The sequence below is a fragment of the Amphimedon queenslandica genome, unplaced genomic scaffold, assembly GCF_000090795.2.
Source record: "Amphimedon queenslandica unplaced genomic scaffold, v1.1 AMPQUscaffold_12772, whole genome shotgun sequence".
Classification (NCBI taxonomy): Eukaryota; Metazoa; Porifera; class Demospongiae; order Haplosclerida; family Niphatidae; genus Amphimedon; species Amphimedon queenslandica.
Genome location: NW_003546992.1, coordinates 17579 through 37325, shown reverse-complemented (window position 1 = coordinate 37325; position 19747 = coordinate 17579). Strand labels below are relative to the sequence as shown.

General features: G+C 35.4%; 5 protein-coding genes across 6 annotated transcripts in view; 1 reads left to right on the top strand and 4 right to left on the bottom strand.

The window, feature by feature from the left end:
- Positions 1 to 2373: 2373 nt before the first annotated feature.
- On the bottom strand, positions 2374 to 8757 carry LOC109586818 (uncharacterized). Its single transcript, XM_020003036.1, has 13 exons — positions 8513 to 8757; positions 7877 to 7962; positions 7526 to 7740; positions 6770 to 6937; positions 6516 to 6575; positions 5477 to 6363; positions 4856 to 5013; positions 4265 to 4366; positions 4076 to 4190; positions 3588 to 3707; positions 3112 to 3219; positions 2974 to 3047; positions 2374 to 2910 (listed from the first exon to the last, which is right to left on the bottom strand). Exons 1-13 carry the CDS (start codon positions 8564 to 8566, stop codon positions 2526 to 2528), a joined length of 2532 nt encoding a protein of 843 aa, XP_019858595.1. The 5' UTR covers positions 8567 to 8757; the 3' UTR covers positions 2374 to 2525.
- A 137-nt stretch (positions 8758 to 8894) lies between these two features.
- Positions 8895 to 11890, bottom strand: LOC109586817 (uncharacterized). The gene is made up of 11 exons (XM_020003032.1): positions 11510 to 11890; positions 11376 to 11451; positions 11151 to 11330; positions 11027 to 11093; positions 10852 to 10978; positions 10738 to 10799; positions 10363 to 10518; positions 10100 to 10210; positions 9950 to 10055; positions 9424 to 9713; positions 8895 to 9192 (listed from the first exon to the last, which is right to left on the bottom strand). Exons 1-11 carry the CDS (start codon positions 11833 to 11835, stop codon positions 8951 to 8953), a joined length of 1743 nt encoding a protein of 580 aa, XP_019858591.1. The 5' UTR covers positions 11836 to 11890; the 3' UTR covers positions 8895 to 8950.
- A 64-nt stretch (positions 11891 to 11954) lies between these two features.
- On the top strand, positions 11955 to 14304 carry LOC105314579 (kelch domain-containing protein 2-like). 2 transcript variants are annotated; one of them, XM_020003033.1, is made up of 5 exons: positions 11955 to 12675; positions 12787 to 12904; positions 12954 to 13087; positions 13342 to 13510; positions 14126 to 14304. In XM_020003033.1, the coding sequence occupies exons 1-5, from the start codon at positions 12028 to 12030 to the stop codon at positions 14269 to 14271; spliced, it is 1215 nt and encodes a 404-aa protein (XP_019858592.1). In that variant the 5' UTR covers positions 11955 to 12027; the 3' UTR covers positions 14272 to 14304. The 2 variants fall into 2 exon arrangements, with proteins under 2 accessions (XP_019858592.1, XP_019858593.1); XM_020003034.1 differs by having other exon boundaries at positions 14107 to 14230.
- Positions 14305 to 14568: 264 nt separating this feature from the next.
- On the bottom strand, positions 14569 to 15816 carry LOC109586816 (TNF receptor-associated factor 3-like). The gene is made up of 2 exons (XM_020003031.1): positions 15135 to 15816; positions 14569 to 14963 (listed from the first exon to the last, which is right to left on the bottom strand). Exons 1-2 carry the CDS (start codon positions 15814 to 15816, stop codon positions 14569 to 14571), a joined length of 1077 nt encoding a protein of 358 aa, XP_019858590.1.
- A 1630-nt stretch (positions 15817 to 17446) lies between these two features.
- The window catches only part of LOC100641477 (WD repeat-containing protein 3-like), a 6695-nt gene continuing 4394 nt past the window's right edge, over positions 17447 to 19747 (bottom strand). Inside the window, exons 14-15 of the mRNA XM_020003038.1 lie at positions 17672 to 17765; positions 17447 to 17617 (exon numbers count right to left, since the gene is read on the bottom strand). Of these exons, the coding sequence (XP_019858597.1) occupies positions 17477 to 17617; positions 17672 to 17765 (235 nt within the window). The 3' untranslated portion in view covers positions 17447 to 17476. The remainder of the gene's footprint in view (positions 17618 to 17671; positions 17766 to 19747) is intronic.

Here is a 19747-nt window from a genome sequence, read left to right as displayed (position 1 = left end):
TTTTTATTTTACACAATTTTTTTGTCCTGGAAAGAAATAAACGCCCGGGCTTTTATTTGAACATTTACGGTAAGTATAATGTGTAATGTAAAGTAATCATACATTAATTGGCATTAATATTTTCTAGGCTCATACTAGCATATACTTGTGCTGGTATATTACCATCACAGTACTGCCATATTTTGATCGGCATTACTTGGTACAGTTGGGAAGATGTACACAACTACAGGAAGCTTCTCACCATCCCCATATCCATTCAACTCTGTTATTGTATATGCTTAATAATTTAGAATAATATAATTTTTGTATTTACTACTTCCAGTGGATCGTTGAATGTTGCAACTGCTACCAGTACTAGGATCTGATTGAGGACCAAGTGGGGGTCTTTTGCTGTAACCACTTCTACTTGATGAGGGTGGCTGATAATTGGTAGTCGGCAAGGCCTTCTGGTCCCAGTGGTGGCAGTTCCTGGGCTGGTTTTTTATGTAGTAATGAGGTCTATTCCTTTGCCACTATCACTTATAACCTGCCTGACAGCATTATTGACCATGTTTGTTAGGCTGTTGACAGATTTTCAGAATATACAATATAAATATTTGATAATAATGTAAAAAATTATTACTTCAAGTCAATTATACCATTTCTCTTCTTGCCATGCTTTCTACCTGTGCTTGTAGGTTAACTCTCTCGCCTTTACTAATTTTAATGTTTTTATAATGCATTTTGCTACTGATTTAGCCATGATAAGAACAGTGCCAGTGCGGGAGCCATTTTGTTATTTTCAAATGTGGCCACCATATTGTACCCAGGGCACCTCCTTTTATACGGTGACAGGCGGAAGCGATTCTATGACGCCGCATGGATAGTTTTATAGTGCACCTTCTTCTTTAAGTAAGACCACAGTTGACATACATGTACATGTACATGTATATACATACAACATATCTAACAGGCTATAGGCAGTAAAGAATAGACTAATTTACTTAATTAATGAGCTTTAATTAATAACCTAACGAGATATGCTGTGCACATTTGCATGTACAATAGGTGAATATGAAAAAACCTACATGTACATGTACATGTACATGTACATGTACATGTACATGTACAGTTTATAGTAGAATGGTAAATTGTGAGCATTATAATGTATCAAGTGATTTTTACATCAAAACTTAAAGACAAAAGGTTACGAAAAATTATAACTAAAAACCCTAATAAATCCCTCAATCACAAAAATCATATCAAAAAATATTAATATAAATACTGTACGTGTATATCATTGAATATTTATTATACAGAGCTGTCCAGGATCAGTTTTCAAACTCAAGAGTTAAGTTTTGAATTTCTCAAAGCGCTTCCTCATTGCATCTAAATCTTCATCAGGAGGAGGAGGTACATGTGGGGGATCACCAATGTCTTTACCTTTAATTGGATCACGTCTGATCACAGCTACAAACGGTACAGCTTTCCTAACAATCTTACCTTCTCTCTTAATCTGAAGCGTTGCTATTATGTACCAAAACATTTTGTGTTCTGGATTATACACAACCATTTGACGATTGATATCGCCAATTTCTTTTCGGCTATAAAGTATTGCCATGATATAATGCATAGCAAATAAAGAATCAAAAGAAGAATAGAAAAAACGGACAGCTTCATCTTCATCATTAACTAGGAGTTTATCATTATTCATAAGACGTACGTTATTTTCTGAATCGGCAGAGGTTATTCTTAGTGCCCGTCTATTATACTTCACACCTTTACTATCTAATGGGCAATGTGGCTCAAGGCCAACAGCTCTCAGTAAAGCAAACCTCATTACACACTGGGCAGCTCTTGCAAAATCATAAGGTTTGTCCCATTGAGAATTAGTGTTCTCCTTGTCGTGCCAGATACAATCAGCCTGTACTTCACAGTAGCCAGTGGGCTTCATTTTATCACGATTATCCTTACTCCAAGCAAGGATGTCCTCAAAGTTGTGACTAGTACTTAAATAGTACTGGTTCCCATTAGGGCCTGTTGCCATTACCAAGACTGAATCACAAGTTAGACAAAAAATACAACGTGGCTTTGTGGTGTACCACTATTAATGGACACGTGATTATAACATGACTACAACTAACATAACCAGCTCACCACAGTAGAAAAAGAAACCTTAACTCAGTATAACAAAGCCTAACATACACATATGTACATGTAGATGCACATTGTACAGTATGCACACTGCACAATGTAAGACTGACTAAGACATGTGAAATTGTACACAAAGATTCTTTCCAAATTAAAAGTGATAGAGTAGAGTCAATACATGTACTTTTAAAATTCTACAAGTTGTTGTACAACATGTACAAAATTCTACAAGTTGCTAAATTTACAGCAATTAACAGTTTCCAACTTGAGTCCATGTGCCATTAGCATGTGTATGGTCCAAAATGGTGGATTTAATTTTAAAATACCAAAATCATTAATTATTGGCTATACAGTACATGTAAATTTTTTGGGTAAATTACATGAACATGATATTGTTAACTGACCTGGAGTTCAAAGGTGGCACTGACTGGTTTATGGTCACTGATGATCATCTCCGGGTGAGAGAGGTAGGAGAGGTTCTTAATGTGACTCATATCATCACAATAATAGAGAATCCTGTCACACCAGGCAGGGGCTCTGTTCTTCTCTGATGAGTCCCAACTGTTAGTGGACGGGTCAAACTTGTACGTTGGTTTGAAATCAATGGGAGGTTCTTTAAAGTGAGTGAACGCTTCTCCTCTTCTCTGCTGCTGCTGGAGCTGATCGTGCTGAAGCAACTTATTGAACTGGTAGAGATCAGCCAGTGCCTTTATGATCTCAGTACTGAAATCAACTGAAGTTTGGATACGATAGTTAAGATCACCCATCCATATGATGAAACTAATAAATAATAATAATAATAATAATAATAATAATAATAATAAATGTGGGGGTGTGGCTTACTTATGATCCATTATTCTATAAGAAAGTTCCGAGTCTTTAAAGAAACTGATCTTATCATAAATATCGTGATAATTCTAAAAATAAAAATAAATAATTAAATAAATAAATACACTGTAAGTACATGTACACAGTACTAACCTGGTTCCTTTTCTCCACCTCATCAATGTGTGCTGCCAAGTGAGTGTTTACTATACATACTGAGGAATGGTATATGTTGAATCTGATAGCCACACCTCCTTTATTACCCTGTAAACCACACCCAACAATTAATAAATGTATAAATTATGAATAACATGTACATGCAATTAAGTTGCGTAGAAGTTTGCTACATCTTTTACAAATTTTTAAAGTCGAAATCAGACAAAAGTCCGTGCTATAGTACATATACACATGGTCTTGGGCCAAAATTCTCCAAAAATGACAAGTAAAGAATTACATTTTCTGATGCATATACATGTTCTTATGTTGCATAGAAAGTTTGAGCTGATTTTGATCAATTTTAATTTTTTTTACAAATTTTTTTAAAGTTGCTCAAAAGTAAGATTAGATCTACATACTGTTCAATGGATGGAATGGGAGAATGTACTGTACGTGTGATTGTATCATTAACTCACAAAGTGTCCTCCTACCAGTCCACAAGGTACATAGTTATAGTCCACACTGGAGACATGAGGGACCAGCTCCTCCTTCACATACACTAACAATAGTATACCTACCAACCTCACCACTGATATCTGGAGGAGGGGGAGAGAGAGAGAGTGAGGATTGTACATGTACGACAACTACACTGTACATGTATACATGTACATTTATCTGAATTTCAATTCGACCAATCATTACGGCTTATACTGTAAGAATATGTTACTGTATACCGTATAGTGGGTTTTTTCGGGGATAACAAATTTCACGAATTTCGCGGATTTTTTCATGATTTGCGAAATTTAATTCCTTGAAAATCAATTTAATACGGTACAAGATGGCATATTAGTGGAAATTCATGAAAATTGATTCCATAAACTTCCGGATATGGGTCATTTGTGAAATTTATTATCCTAAAAAAAAATCCGCTATACGGTACTATAGTGGAGGCTATTTTTTTTACTTTTTTGAATTTCCCGGCCATTTTAAGAGATGACTCCACCAGATCAATCCATGGCTCCTCTCGACTGGTTTCATTCCTTAGCAACGCCTCAGGACTGAGATCCAACTCTTGAAAACTATTAATAAATAAATAAATAAACAAACAAATAAATAAATAAATAAATAAATAATGATGAGATTGTATGTTTACCCGATAGCAAATATGTCTGGTATTGTTTCCTGATACACAAGCCACTTGTCCACCCTCTGTATAGGATACTGTCCATTGACATTCCAAGTACCACAAAATAAACTAATAATAATAATAATAATAATAATAATAATAATAATAATAATAATAGAACAATTGGAATTAAATTCAATTAATACATAGCCGGTAATATTAATCAATGAATTTTCAAAGCTGCTCCAAAATGGAATAAACCACGGGCTATAGCCTTGGGTATTTTTCAAAAATTGTCTGATTTTTTAAAATGGCCATAACTCAAATATTTCTTGTTGGAATCAGCTCAAACTTTCTACACAGCATAAGGACATCAATATGTATCAGAAAATGTAATAAAAATTTGGGGTGATTTCGGAGCCATTTTTTGGAAAAAACCATGGGCTATAGCCTTGGGTACTGTAGCTTGTGTTACATTCTTGGCTGCTCATTATTATTACAATTTTCCCTGCACTGAGCAATTACCAATTAATTGATATTACCATTATTACAAATATAACCCCACCTACTGTATGGTACACATGTACATGTACATACTATTACATGTACATTACATACGTCAATGGTTCCCTGACACAGAAGTCATTCTCTCTCTCGTGTAGTTCCCTTTGTATCAAACAGTCTCTCATGGATCCTTTCAGGAGGAGGACCCCAGGGTGATATCTGGAGACCCACTTACTGTTACCATCCACTGGAGCAGCACCAGGAGACTTGGACTATGAAAGACAAGAAAGAAACATTTAAGATAATACATGTACATGTACAGTATGTGTACGTCAAGATAAAACATGTACATTGTATTGGTATGTTAAGATACCGTATAGTGGGTCTTTTTCGAGGATAATAAATTTCGCGAATGACCCATATCCGGAAGTTTGCGGAATTAATTTTCGCGAATTTCCACTAATCTGCCATCTTGTATTGTATTAAATTGATTTTCAAGGAATTTAATTTCGCGAATCATGAAAAAATCCGCGAAATTCGTTATCTTTGAAATTTCCCGCTATATGGTAATACATGTACATTGTATTGTGAGAATTGTGACATTAACATTAACAAAATTAATGATAATATTTTAGAGGTTTGGATCAATTTAACTTTTTAAATAATCATTTACTAAATTAATACACACACTATTACAATTACAGTGTTGCCATGACAACAATAAGCTCCACCCACCTTCTTCCCGTGAAACTTGTTGCTCTTAGTCTGTGGACTGGAGATAGACTGAGAGGTGACAGTAGGAGCTGATATGTGGTGAGGGGACCGATGGGACATGTTCTTTGGTACACTGGCCGGTACAGGAAGTGGGCGTGTCTCTACCCCGCCCCCAATGGTATTAGCAGTAGATGAAGCTATAGAGCCGCCCTGTCTCATCCTTCTTTGCTTGTAGTCCAGGACTTCATAAGAATCAACTGGTCTCCGTTCATCAAGGTCATCAAGAGAGGCTGTCCTTTTAATGGAGGATCCACTGCCCTTCCTATCAGGATGAGCTGTTGGGGTCATCTCCAGTTCAGAGAAACTGTTCACTAGAAAGAAATTAGCTTCATCCTCCACCTCCTTCCTCCGCCACACCTCATCCTCTTGGGCCACGCCCTCTTTATTGAAAGGATTAGTGATCTCCGATGAAGGACTGGGCATTAAATGGAATCCTTGAGGTCGTTCCCGTGAAAACCGAGGTGTGAGGTTACCAGGTGAAGGTGTTGATTCTTTAACGCTCCGTCTGCGGATTACGCAATCATCAAGAGTCTCTTGAGATTGGGCGGAGGCTAAGGGGGAGAGGCCAAGAGGTGTGGCCAACCTGTGCTCTAATTGGAGTTGCGATATGTTAGTTTCTGATAAACACGGTCTGACTGGTTTGTCAAACGGGATCAGCAAGGGAGGCCCTCTGGGGTCTGCCCCAGGGGGGACTGGGGGGTCGTATGGTAGGCGGGGCATAGATTGGGGAGTGGAGGTTTCCATGGTAACGACACAGGAGGGAGGAGAGAGAGAGGAAGTGTTATTCCTCAGCGGATCAAACTCATCAATGGAGGGCCCCTGACCACGCCCCTCATATGACTCACACACTAAAAGAGAGGGAAAGAGGTACATGTACATGTACACAAGTGGCAATAAATGTACTTAAAATTAGACAACAATTTCAATAATTTCCACCTGCACATGTACATGTACATATTAATAACTGGTATAACATAATAGAGTATGTTCATGAACTAACTGGCTAGGTCAGTCCTTCCATCAGGTCTGGGAGTAATGATGTGGCCCCAGGGCCAATTATCTGTTAACGGAGAGATAATTAACACATGTACATGTACGTGTACTTAAAGTTTGAACTGATTCTAATTATCAGTTTCTTGGCAATAAAGATATAATGTAAGCCAAAACACATAAATACACATGTACATGTACACATCAATATAAAGATCATGTATTAATGCTACAGTACATGTATATGTGAGTGTGCATACTGACCAGGGAATCCAGACTGTATTTCTTCAGTGTTGGCTCCTCCCCCAGCCCCGCCCCCTGGAGTGCTGGTGGTGCTTGGTTTAGAGAACCTGTCCCAGCCAGTCCGACACATCTGGTACCCGTCCAACCACTGGAACTCAACCGGACTCACACCGGCTTTAATGGAGGATACTACATTAATAATAATAATATAAATACACCATGTAATTAATAATAATAATATAAATACACCATGTACTGTAATTAATAATAATAATATAAATACACCATGTAATTAATAATGATAGTACATGTACCGTATTTCCTTAAATAAAAGCCCGGGCGTCTATTTCCTAAAATATTATTTGGATCTCGAAAAAATATATAAAAAATAAAAAAACTTAAGCCCAGAGCCAGGTTCGAACCCGTGACCTCTTGCTTTTGACTTCTGGAACTTCAGGCATGATCCACTAGACTACTGAGTCACTCCTGGGCTAGTGATGCGTACACATGTATTTATATTTAAATTCTATTGCTACCCCGGCGTTTATTCGAATGCGGCTTCTATTTAAGGATTTACGGTACATGTATAGCTCTAGAAAATATAGTGAAGTGAATCAAGTGATATTATGGTGAAGTTGGAAAATTGAAGTCTCTGCCAAAATTTATATGCAAAATTTTGCCAAAATTATAACTACAAACCTCGTTTAGAGTCAATTTAAATTTTAAATGTAAATATTCCAAATTTTCTAAATGTACATGTATTCATGAATAACTTACGATACTTGTCTTTAGCTAGTGTCAATTGACTGAAGAAGAGTGCTGTATGAGTATCATAAGGTAACAGGAACACGTAGGTCTCTCCATGAAAGTTGATCTCCACATGACAGCCAGCTGGAGTGGAGGAACGGAACACAGAAGTGAACATACCGTATATCGGGAGCAACATGTGTATGGATAAACTACCCAAATGATCCACCTGAAACACAAACAGACTGAGAGGAAGAGAGAGAGATAAGTGGATATAATGAAATTAAAATGAATGATTGTAAAAGGATAAGAACATTAAAATAAAATAAACAAAAACTAATTAAAAATAAACACAAACTATTAGCATTGCCTCTGACTCACGCGTGTTCTGCTGTCCCCTCGTGTTTAACTATACCAATGACTCTCTCCTCATTTGAATTAACCCCCAGGAGCTTACCCCGGATCATGTGAGAAAGGGAGAGAGAGAAGGTTGAATGAGTTAAGGAAATATACATGTGCCCTGTTGTATTGATTCAGTTTGAAAGTAAACAATAAACAATGTATGAACATATAAACACAAACAATACTTGAATTATAAACAATACTTGATTCACGTTGACAGCATAGCAACAGTAGGAAAACAACTCAATTACAAAGTGATACTGTCCAGTGATTCACACCATTAATGAACTAACCTCACTATTAACATAGAGAGAGTATGTTACAAGAAATATGTACAATAATGAATAAATACATGTTTAATACTTTAGTAAATAGTAAACAAACAAACAAACAAATAAATAAATACGTATACATGTACTTATTAGGCAATTGACATGGAGTCACATTCCAAGAAAGAAACTATTTCCTACTTGTACTCGTACGTTTAATTAGGAACCCTCAAATCAAGAATCGGAACAAATTGAACAAATTTAAAATACATGCACTGAACCACACACACACACACTGAGGGTAATGAGGTATATTAGTGTAGACATTAATGTAACTGGAGGATATGAATAGGCAGGTATCCGTTGGTCTCAGTAACTGCTGTACTGATACCCTACTCATCTTGAAACAAGAACAAGAACAACCAGGACAAGAGCAACCAGAGCTGGTAACCAGAGCCTCCTACAGTGAACTAGCAGTACAGGGACTGAGCCTCTAGCGGAGGAGAGGAAGGGAAAGCTTCTTTGAAAACTATCAGAGACAATCTAGTCCTGAGCTTCTGCAGAGAAATTGAGCCTCTCTTGCTGTAGTGGGTGTGGCTAACTAATTAATATAGTTTATATCTGCGCATGCGCAGGACATTCCATGGGGTCATTCAAAAATACAGGGCCCGGGGCAGCAATTTGAATTTTAGCCCCTAAAGTGGGGGACAAATTTTAAGCAACTATGTTAGCTGTAGTTTCACCAATGACTGATCCTGGTTGTATTATCAATTCAATGCATTGATTAATATAAAGTGATTGTATTTTGCAGTATCTTCAATTGTTCAACAGTTAAACTATTATTTAAAACACTGCAATCATAATCTTCATCTTCATCACCAGCTCCTCCATTATTAGTATCATCACCAGTGAGTCCTTGGTTACTAGTAGTTACTGATGGACCCTCTCTCTCAGTCACTGATACATCAAGAACCGACTGGCCACCAGCTGGTAGAGCACCCAATGGAACACTGTACCAATCTATACCTGATATAATAATGATGATGATGATGATGATGATGATAGGAGAATAGAGTTTAGAGCATAACAATCATTTATTATACAGTCTGCAGTGACAGTCATAGGCCAATAGGCCATGAATGAACTTAATATTAACAGAATAATTGTTGCTACGCAAAATTCATAAATGCACCTGTACATGTACAAGTATGTTAATACATGTCATGTTAAAAGGTGCATCATTCTTCCTGCCAGTACCTGTTGCTTTCCTCCATATTGTGTCTTCTTCCTCTTCTTCTGCCGCTGGACTGGAAGAGGTACTGATTGAACTGACCTTGTGTCTCTTAGACAACTCAGCCTCTAACCATTCCAGTTTCCTCTTGTACGAGAAGGAGGAGGTGTGGTCAATAAAGGAGGAGGAGGCGTGGTCGGTAGAGACAAGAGAGAGAGGAGGGAGGGAGGGAGAGATGGACTGAGAGCGAGAGACAAGAGAAGACAAATGAAGTAGGACATTAGCTGATCCATTATAAGAAGAAAGCTGAATTAACCTGTCATTAATAGAGAAGGAACATTAAACTAATAGTAATGGACATACTAATAGTGACTCATGCTTTCATAGAACATTGGAATGTACATTAATTGACTAAAATCACTGTACTATAGTACAGGGACTTTTGTCCGATTTTGGAGCAGCTTTTAAAATTCGTAAAAAATTCAAACTTGATCGGAATCAGCTCAAACTTTCTACACAACATAAGAACATGTATATGTATCAAGAAATTACCTCTCATTAATTAAGTAGGTATAAGGGCCTGGATTATTAATAGAAGTCATTAATAACTGATCATAATGAACTGGACCAGCCATTAATGATGAATCAACTGATAGATCTAACAAATAATTAATAATAATTAATAATATACATCACCATCACCTATTTCAATGAATCCACTTGATGATGTAACGTTATTAGTGTTACTATTAATAGTATCATCATCTAATAATAGACCAATCCACCCGAGTAATAATAACTGAATATCAGCAACTAATGGAGAGAGAGAGAGAGGGAGAGAGAGAGAGAGAGAGAGAGAGAGAGAGAGAGAGAGAAAGAAATTTTGCTAATAAATGGACTAATGTAATATCTGCTTCATTCTACACATGACACGACTATCTACAGCACAGTACATACAGTAATACCTTCTCCATCATTCAGTGCAGTTATTAATGATTCCAGTATACTAGTCTTTGCTGTAGTGCAGTGACTCCCTATGGAGGAGAGGAGGGGGCTCCACCCATCAATTAATGAAGAGGAGAGAACTGGAAAATCATCGGGTACTTCATCATAAGGTAACACTAAAACCATAAAGAAATATTAAAAATAATGAAATACTAATAATAATAATAATCACAATATGAATCAGCTCAAACACAGCATAAGGACATGAGTCATTATGTACATGTATACTACAGCTACATATGTACATGTAATAAATGTGTAAGTTATAAAATTAGGCAAAAATTGTTCTTCATCCATTTTATTAATTATAGTTAATTAACTAGTTAATAACTAACTAGTTTCATCCTCCGATAATGAACAAAGAAACACTCCAGCTTTAATGAGTTTAATGAAAATACTACAAACAAATAAATAAATAAATAAATAAATAAAATTATCAATTAATATACTTTTTGTCACTTTTTGTTCTCAATTTCTTGTAAATTCTCTTCACAGCGTTCTGTCTTTTATGAAACCAACCTCTCCTGAAACTCATTAAATATTCATTGAAATCAATTAATAAAGACTCCAATTCATCTAACAAACACCAAAATAAATAAATAAATGTATATACATTGCTATTACCAGTTGGTTTCTCAATCTGTTCCTTTTGTTTATAAGAAATAACTTGAAGGGAAGATTGAGGAGGTACCTAATCAATGAATACACATTACATGTACATAACATAAGTACTCTAATCAGTAATCACCATTGATCCATCATCATCATCATCATTATCATTATTATTATTATTAAATTGTTGTTCCCAGTAGTTGATCCTGATCCACTCATAAGCAAACATTACCCCGTCAGTTAATACTGATAGAGAAGGAAGGACCTTGTGGGTACACTCATGACGCACTGTAACTAACCATGATGGGATACCCAGCTGTGGAATTATATTAATTATTAATTAATAAATACTTCCACTTACTCTATCAACAACATTATATATTGCGTGATTTTCATCACCATAGCAACGACCGAAATCAAACAAACCATTAATGAATCTGAAAATAAAATTTACAAAAATCATTAACAGCCCCACCCACTAATTAATGAACCCACTTTGTAATGAACATTGCAAATGATAATGACACCACATCTCCATGACGACACCCACTGGTAGACTCCTCTTCCTCCTTCAGTAATAGACAGTTGACTATATCAGCAGTATACTCAACTGCTAGGGGAATGACTCCTCTGGCCTGCCAAGCACTCACTCTATGGCAGCCACGCCTCCTCTGAGAGGAGTCCTCACTGTACAGCCAGTTCCCTACAGTCTTCAGTTCCTCCTCATTCCCCCAGGGGGTGTATAGGGACCCGTGCTCCGTCCTCTCACTGGAGGACAGGTACTTCATGTGGGGCCTCTTTCTCCAAATACTCAGAGCCATGCTTTGTAACCATATAGCCACACCTTCTGACCACGTTGTTGCACGTTGTTTAAGTATACTGATATCCGTATACTCTCTAATCAAGCCTAGCCTCTTTTGCAACAGTTGGAGGTGTGGCTAGAGCTTAGCAATCAGGAAATAAGACCAATAGATAATAAAGAATTATTTATTTATGATAAGGAGTCATTAGCAATGGAGGGAGCCTGTGCCTGTACTATTAATGAGATGGTGTATATTCTGTGTGGGAGAGACAGCTCTACTCTTGAGTCTCCTACCAGCTTCAAGATAAGGACACTAAACACAGACACTCACCAATGGAGCCAGCTATTAACTGAAGGAGACACTCCCTCCTTCACAGCCTGTTCCACCTGTGTACTGATAGGTCATTGCATATACACCTTTGGAGGATGGGCCCGTGGTATAGTCACTAACGATGTTCATCAATACAACATTACCAGTCAATCCTGGAGAGAGCTGGAACCAACTGATAGATCACATGAGCCGATGATGAAGAATAAACATGGGATGGTCACCCACGGCAATGCTTTATTGATATTCGGAGGCTACGGTTGTCCTAAGGTTGGGTCTAAGTTTCAAGAAGGAGCAGGCTATGTGTTTGATGTCCAATCACTTTTGAGTACTTTGATGTGGACTAACGAGCTCCACTTGTTTGATATAGAAGAAAGGAAGTGGGTGGAGCCTGTCATCACTGGACCACGCCCTAAACCTTGTGCAGCATTCTCGTTCAATCGTATTGACACTGATAGAGTGGTCCTGTTTGGAGGGAGACAGAAAGAAGAGAGAGTCAATGAGCTACATATACTGGACACTAGCAACTGGGTAAATTTATGTGAGGGGGTCCGGGGGGAAGTATTATTTGTGGCCCCCGGGGGGCATACATACATGTACATGTATACAGTTATTGTTATTATTAATTGTGTTATTGTTTAGTGCTGGAGTGGTGTTCTTTTGCCAGAAGGACCTGATGATGTTTGGCCCAGTAAAAGATCATTTCATTCTGCCAGTACAGTATTCGACCCACAACTAATCAATAATAATGATAATAAAGGTATTTATACTTGTTAATATATTATAATAGACATTACTTTGTTTGGTAGGTTTGAATGAACAGCACCTGCTGGTTCTGTGGGGTAATGATAATGATGGAGAGATAGTGTCTGATTGTTGGATATTAGAAATAAAAGGGAAAGAGACACAGCATGATAACAGTCACCATTATAAGTGGAGGAGAGTGAGTCCTTGTATTGTACTGTACTCTACTATAGTTTATTGACATTTTATTTCTTGTAAAGTTTGTGGCTTGAGCAAGTTGGTTCCATGTACATGCAATGATTGTAAATGAAAATTAATTTACCAAAATTACCTGCTATACAGTATTTTATTATGCTTGCCCCCTAAATGTTCACATTCACTTAGTTATTATTATTATTATTATTATTATTATTATTATTATTATTATTATTATTATTATTATTATTATTGTAGTTTCAGTTTCCAGTACCAGTTCGTGGTAGAACTTGGCAGTCAACTGCTTCAGTTTACAATACTCCATCAGTAGGAGAGACTCTACTGGTAACTGTGGGAGGGTCTTTTGAGAATATATTCATTAACGAGGATCCGTTGATGGCTGATAGTACAATAATAATGAGATTTGGTAAGTAACATTTTTGGTAATTTTCATTTCGAAGTAATATTAATCTAAAGCATGTTGGTTTCACCTAAAATTGGGTTTTCCACAGGATTTTAAGAGACTCCTATTACATTGTCTGATACATATACATGTTCTTATGTTGTGTAGAAAGTTTGAACTGATTCCAATCAAATTTAGATTTTTTACGAATTTTTGAAGTTGCTCCAAAATTGGACAAAAGTCCCTGTACTATAGTACAGTGATTTTTACGAAATTTCACCAATTTTGAAAAGGATCGAATTCTCAATTTTTATTACATTTTCTGGTACATATACATGTACTTATGTTGTGTAGAAATATTGAACTGATTCCGATCAAGTTTGGATTTTTTACGAATTTTTAAAGTTGCTCCAAAATCGGACAAAAGTCCCTGTACTATAGTATGGGGAATTTTGCCAAATTTGAAAGGTAAAGAATTTTTCATTTTTATAATTTTCCACTTCAAAGTGAGCAAGACTTAACTAAAATTTGGTAATTTTTACCTAAAATCAGGTGACATTATTTATTTATTGGCTGGCAATTAAAACTGCAAAAGTACCAAAATTAAACTACCCCGGTAGCTATTTTATTATTTTACAGGTTGTCCTTCTTTACAAAGATTGTGTCACTTATCTGTGTTGAAGATGTTTCCTGATCTGTCATTAATAAATGAACTATTACCCATTCATATTATTAACGAACTAGAGTCAATCAAATATACTTCAATCATTTATGAAGTGCAATGAAATAATTTAATTTTTTTGTTATTTTTAAATTTTGTGTTTAATAATTGTTACAACATCATACCATCAATATGGAGTGTAAATAAGTGACAGAGTACTCTTGATAAGTGTAGTGCTACCAGACACATGTGATCCCAACCACCATCCGTCATTAATTATAATGAAGTGTGAAATTATTTATTATTATTCTTATTGCAATAAATGCTATTCAATGATCACAAGTAAAACAAACATTATACTACTACAGTCCTCAATACAATAACAATTAATAAATAATAATAATAATAAACTTTGAAACGCTTACTGAGCATAAATTGTAACTATATCACTACCAGAAAAAAAATCATATTTACCTACATATAAATATCCAACTAAATATTGCTTAATTACTCCTTCAGGTACAACAGTATCTAGCCTCCACTGGATGCCATTAAGAATATTGTGAGGTAATTGTTGATAAGTAGCTGCAGTGTTGTCTATTAATGGAATATTTTTATTCAGATAGCTTGCAAATATTTTAGGAAAATTTGGTTTGAATTTATCAAACTTTCCTTCATGAAATGCAAGTAATACAAAGTAATCTTCATCAAAACTTCTCATCAGTCTAGCTGACATGTGGTAACCACATGCATTCGTATAAAAATGAACTACTTTACCTACAACATCAACTGGTAATAATGGATAGGAATCATTAGCTATGACAGAATGTATATTAAGAGTTTCAAACTGTAACATTTCTACTTCTTTCCTCATTTCTTGTCTTATTTGTTCATTTTCTATTTTTAGCTTCACTACTTTTTCTTCCAATTTATTATTTTCTTTCTTCAATTGTCCACAAGCTACAGCTAATAGTGTCATGTGTTTAGTATCAGCAGTGTGTACATGTACATCTTTACGTAATGGCTTATCATTACAACCAGCCCAACTAAACACACAATCTACTGGCTCTAATGGACACTCATTGATATGAGCAGTGAGACTACCTCGTGGCATATTAGTAGATGAACATTTATTGGGACAAGTAACAGGATACTGCCTGCATTCCTCATAATGATCCTTTGTAATAGAGAGGAACGTACCTTTACTCCTGCAGTATGGGCATAGAACTAGACGATGAGGACATTCTCTATATTCATGATCCTTAAAATATCTACGTTGCTTTCTCTCTTGACATTTCTCATATCGACACTTTACTTTTTCATATTGGCATTCTCCTTCTCTCTTCTCTTTATTAAGATGAGTAGACATATTCTTCAATTCTCCTTTCCATTCACATCCTTTCTCCTTATTACTGCAGTAGACCTCCAATCCATTGATAATACGTGAACACTTCTTGTCAGGTATTGCTTGATATTCCTTCTCTTTACACATAGGACAGAATCCATTACTAGCTTTTACTCTCTCAATGCAGCTCCTACAGAAATTATGTCCACAGCAGCTCACCAGATGAGGATCTGTCAAGATACCACGACAAACTGGACACTCTATCTCCACATGCTCGGGCAATTCTTTAACGAATGAAAACTCTTCTTTACTGAACTGGGCCATTTTAAATGGTTAGGTTAGTATCATGTGATTGTTATTACAAGCACTTGATAACACTTAATACCCTTATCCACTCTTATATATATATATATATATATATATATATAATGCTTTCATTAAAAATTGATCAAAAATCAAGGATCAATATTCAAGAACTCCCTTGCTGAGACGATACACTATTTTTAAAAAATTATAAATAAAAATTAATTTGTATTAGTTTATGTATTACAGCTAGCTAATGCTTTCACTATAGCCTCATATCATATCAATGATGTACAGTATATAGTCTAGTCTAAATCTAGTTACACAGGTGATACATATACATGTATTTGCATGTCTGTTGCATAAAAAGCTTGAGCTGATTCTGATCAATGTTAAATTTTTCACCAAAATTGAAAAGGAAATAATTCTCAATTTTTATTACGTTTTCTGATGTATATACATGTACTTATGTTACGTAGAAAGTTTGAATTGATTCTAATTAAATTTGGATTTTTTACGAATTGTTAAAGTTGCTCCAAAATCGGACAAAAGTCCCTGTACTACTCTAAGAAGTCTGGTAAGCATAGGAGCTCGTTTTCCTGGTATAGCAAGGCTGCAAAAGTTGTGGCAGCCATTTTGTTTGGGGGTGAATCCTACTTAGTAACGCTACCGCGTTACTAATAGTACAGTGATTTTTATGAAATTTCACCAAAATTGAAAAGGATAGAATTCTCAATTTTTATTACATTTTCTGGTACATATACATGTACTTATGTTGTGCAGAAAGTTTGAACTGATTCCGATCAAATTTAGATTTCTTACTTACAAATTTTTAAAGTTGTTCCAAAGTCGGACAAAAGTCCATGTACTATATAGTATGGGGAATTTTGCCAAATTTGAAAGGTAAAGAACTTTTCATTTTTATAATTCTCCACCTCAAAGTGAGCAAGAATTTTGATTAAAATTTAGTAATTTTTACCTAAAATCAGGTGACATTATTTATTTATTGGCTGGCAATTAAAACTGCAAAAGTACCAAAATTAAACTACCCCGGTAGCTATTTTATTATTTTACAGGTTGTCCTTCTTTACAAAGATTGTGTCACTTATCTGTGTTGAAGATGTTTCCTGATCTATCATTAATTAATAAACTATTACCCATTCATATTATTAACGAACTAGAGTCAATCAAATATACTTCAATCATTTATGAAGTGCAATGAAATAATTTAATTTTTTGTTATTTTTAAATTTTGTTTTTAATAATTGTTACGACATTGTACCATCAAAATTGAGTGCAAATAACTCCAAAAGCACCCTTGATAAGTGTACTACCAGACATGACACAACATTTCCAAGTTTGGAGATACTAAGTATAAGTTTGAAGCAACCCTTCATCTCATTTCTTTCTCTCCCTCTCTGTTCTTACTAGTCATTGCATCATAGCTCAGGTGACCCCATATGACAAAACCAGGCTATTTGTGGGGAGAGATTGGTACCTTATCATTTTATCAAAAATGTACCGTTATAAGTAATTTTTGGAGGGATATTGAAGTGTGAAATTATTTATTATTATTCTTATTATTATAATAAATGCTATTGATGATTACAAGTAAAATAAACATTACTATAATTACAATATTAATGTCCTCAATTACAGTTAAAATTAATTATTATTAAAATTATTGTTGCAGTCTTGATCTTTTCTTTCTCTTATTCTTACTATCAATGGATACATCAGTGAATGTATTGCCAGTACTGCTGGTCACTGCAATATCTCTATGAAGCTGTCTCATGCTGTAGAGATTGTAACCATACACATCCTAATATGAGGAGAGATCATTATTCATGTACTCTAGTACTGCAGTGTCCCTTACTCTCAGTGTATCAATACTGGCTGTAATGTGAACACGCAATGAATCAATCACTGGTAGGAGGAGCTTAGAAGTGCTGATCTGGTTATGATGTACTCTAGAGGAAGAGATTAATAATTCTTGTAAAATGGCATAAACTAATTGAGGCAAGCAAAACTGAGCAAAACTAGTTTTAAAATAATACCAATCATCAATCAATATAATATACAATAAGCCACTGATCAAAGTCGTAAATTATTATTATAAAATAAAACATAACTATATACATATCAACTAAACTAACAATAGACAGAGGAAGAGGAGTAAAGGAAGATGAATCAATCACTATTGTATAACTGTGCCACTACATGGACCTGGCGTAAAATAGCTGAAAACCATGATAAGACTAATGTTATCTTAATTACTCCTTCTGGTACAGTAGCATCACCACTTCTCAACTCAATCCCATTAAGAATATCAGTAGGTAACTCTTGATGAGTAGCTTCAGTGTCTTCTATTAATGGAATAGCTTCATTTGTAAAATCTGTAAACATCTTTCTAAGTTTTGGTTTCAATTTATCAAATTTTCCTTCATGAAATGCAAGTAATATGAAGAAATGTACAGTCCTGTCAGTGACATTGTTGCCTCCTCTCACCAGTCTAGCTGACATGTGTTGACCACATGCACTAGTATAAAAATGAACTGCTGGTCTTCCTTCAGTAACATCAACTGGTAATAATGGATAGGAATTATCAGCTTTGGCATTATTGAGAACAAAATCCTTTAAAATTGTGTTTTCATTATTCAAAATTTCTACATGTTTTTCTAGTTTATCTACTTCACTTTTCAGTTTCTGATTCTTTTCTTCCAAAAGTTTTATTTGTTCATTTTCTTTCTTCAATTGTCCACAAGCTACAGCTAATAGTGTCATGTGTTTAGTATCAGCAGTGTGTACATGTACATCTTTACGTAATGGCTTATCATTACAACCAGCCCAACTAAACACACAATCTACTGGCTGATATTGACATTCTCCTTCTCTCTTCCCTTTATTAAGATGAGTAAACATATTCCTCAATTCTCCTTTCCATTGACATCCTTTCTCCTTATTACTGCAGTAGACCTCCAATCCATTGATAATACGTGAACACTTCTTGTCAGGTATTGCTTGATATTCCTTCTCCTTACACATAGGACAGGATCCATTACTAGCTTTTACTCTCTCAATACAAGACCCACAGAAATTATGTCCACAGCAGCTCACCAGATGAGGATCTGTCAAGATATTAAGACAAACTGGACACTCTATCTCCACATGCTTAGGAAAATCCTCAACAAAAGAAAGCTCTTCTTTATTGAGCTGTGCCATTGATACCAACCACTTGGCTGTATCAAATGGAAACAGAGTAATGAATGTATTTAGTGTTTGATTTAGAATAAATTCATTTTCCACTGAGAATAAGGTCAGATACACCCACTGATATCTGATATCTACTGGTACATGTACTAATTAATAATAACTCTTCAATTAGTACTACGTATGCAACTTCTTGTGTATATACAGTATGAATGTTTGCTTAGTATCATGTGATCCTGTCATTGTTATTACAATCAGTTGACATACTTGTACCACACTATGCAGCTTGGAAGCAAAAACAAATCAAGATGGAATCAAGCAAAAACCACTCAGTAGCAGTGTGTTCAAATTAAAAATTGCAACAAAAGAGAATAATTATTAACATTGACATTACATACAAACTATCACTTTAGAGTATAAATTAAAACTGCTTTCCTATCAAACTGTGCATATAAATATGTACCTAGTCTGATTTTAATTACTCCTTTTGGTACAGTAGTATCATCACCCTCCACTGGATCCTATTAAGAATATCAGTGGGTGCTACCCAATAATAAGCTCGAGTGTTGACTAATGGAACAACTTGACCTCCAAATGTTGTAAATATTGCAGGAATGTTTGGTTTAAATTTATGAAATGTTCCTTCATGAAATGCAACTAATATGAAACAATCTCCATAATGACTATTTATATTTCTTGTCATCAGTCTAGCTGACATGTGTCGACCACATGCACTCGCATA

Excerpts from the sequence above, each read along its gene's own strand:
- LOC109586818 (XM_020003036.1), bottom strand. The coding sequence starts at position 8,566 with ATGAGTAGGGTATCAGTACAGCAGTTACTGAGACCAACGGATACCTGC. Across the intron at positions 7,963-8,512 it reads CAACGGATACCTGCCTATTC|ATGATCCGGGGTAAGCTCCT; the intron begins ATATCCTCCAGT and ends TCCCTTTCTCAC. Across the intron at positions 3,708-4,075 it reads TGGCCGGGAAATTCAAAAAA|ATATCAGTGGTGAGGTTGGT; the intron begins GTAAAAAAAATA and ends CCCCTCCTCCAG.
- LOC109586817 (XM_020003032.1), bottom strand. The coding sequence starts at position 11,835 with ATGGCTCTGAGTATTTGGAGAAAGAGGCCCCACATGAAGTACCTGTCC. Across the intron at positions 11,331-11,375 it reads TATATAATGTTGTTGATAGA|CTGGGTATCCCATCATGGTT; the intron begins GTAAGTGGAAGT and ends ATAATTCCACAG. Across the intron at positions 10,211-10,362 it reads TGCACTGAATGATGGAGAAG|TTGCTGATATTCAGTTATTA; the intron begins GTATTACTGTAT and ends TCTCTCCATTAG.
- LOC105314579 (XM_020003033.1), top strand. The coding sequence starts at position 12,028 with ATGGAGGGAGCCTGTGCCTGTACTATTAATGAGATGGTGTATATTCTG. Across the intron at positions 12,676-12,786 it reads TACTGGACACTAGCAACTGG|TGCTGGAGTGGTGTTCTTTT; the intron begins GTAAATTTATGT and ends GTTATTGTTTAG. Across the intron at positions 13,511-14,125 it reads TACAATAATAATGAGATTTG|GTTGTCCTTCTTTACAAAGA; the intron begins GTAAGTAACATT and ends ATTATTTTACAG.
- LOC109586816 (XM_020003031.1), bottom strand. The coding sequence starts at position 15,816 with ATGGCCCAGTTCAGTAAAGAAGAGTTTTCATTCGTTAAAGAATTGCCC. Across the intron at positions 14,964-15,134 it reads ACATGTACACACTGCTGATA|CTAATGATTCCTATCCATTA; the intron begins CTAAACACATGA and ends ATTCTGTCATAG.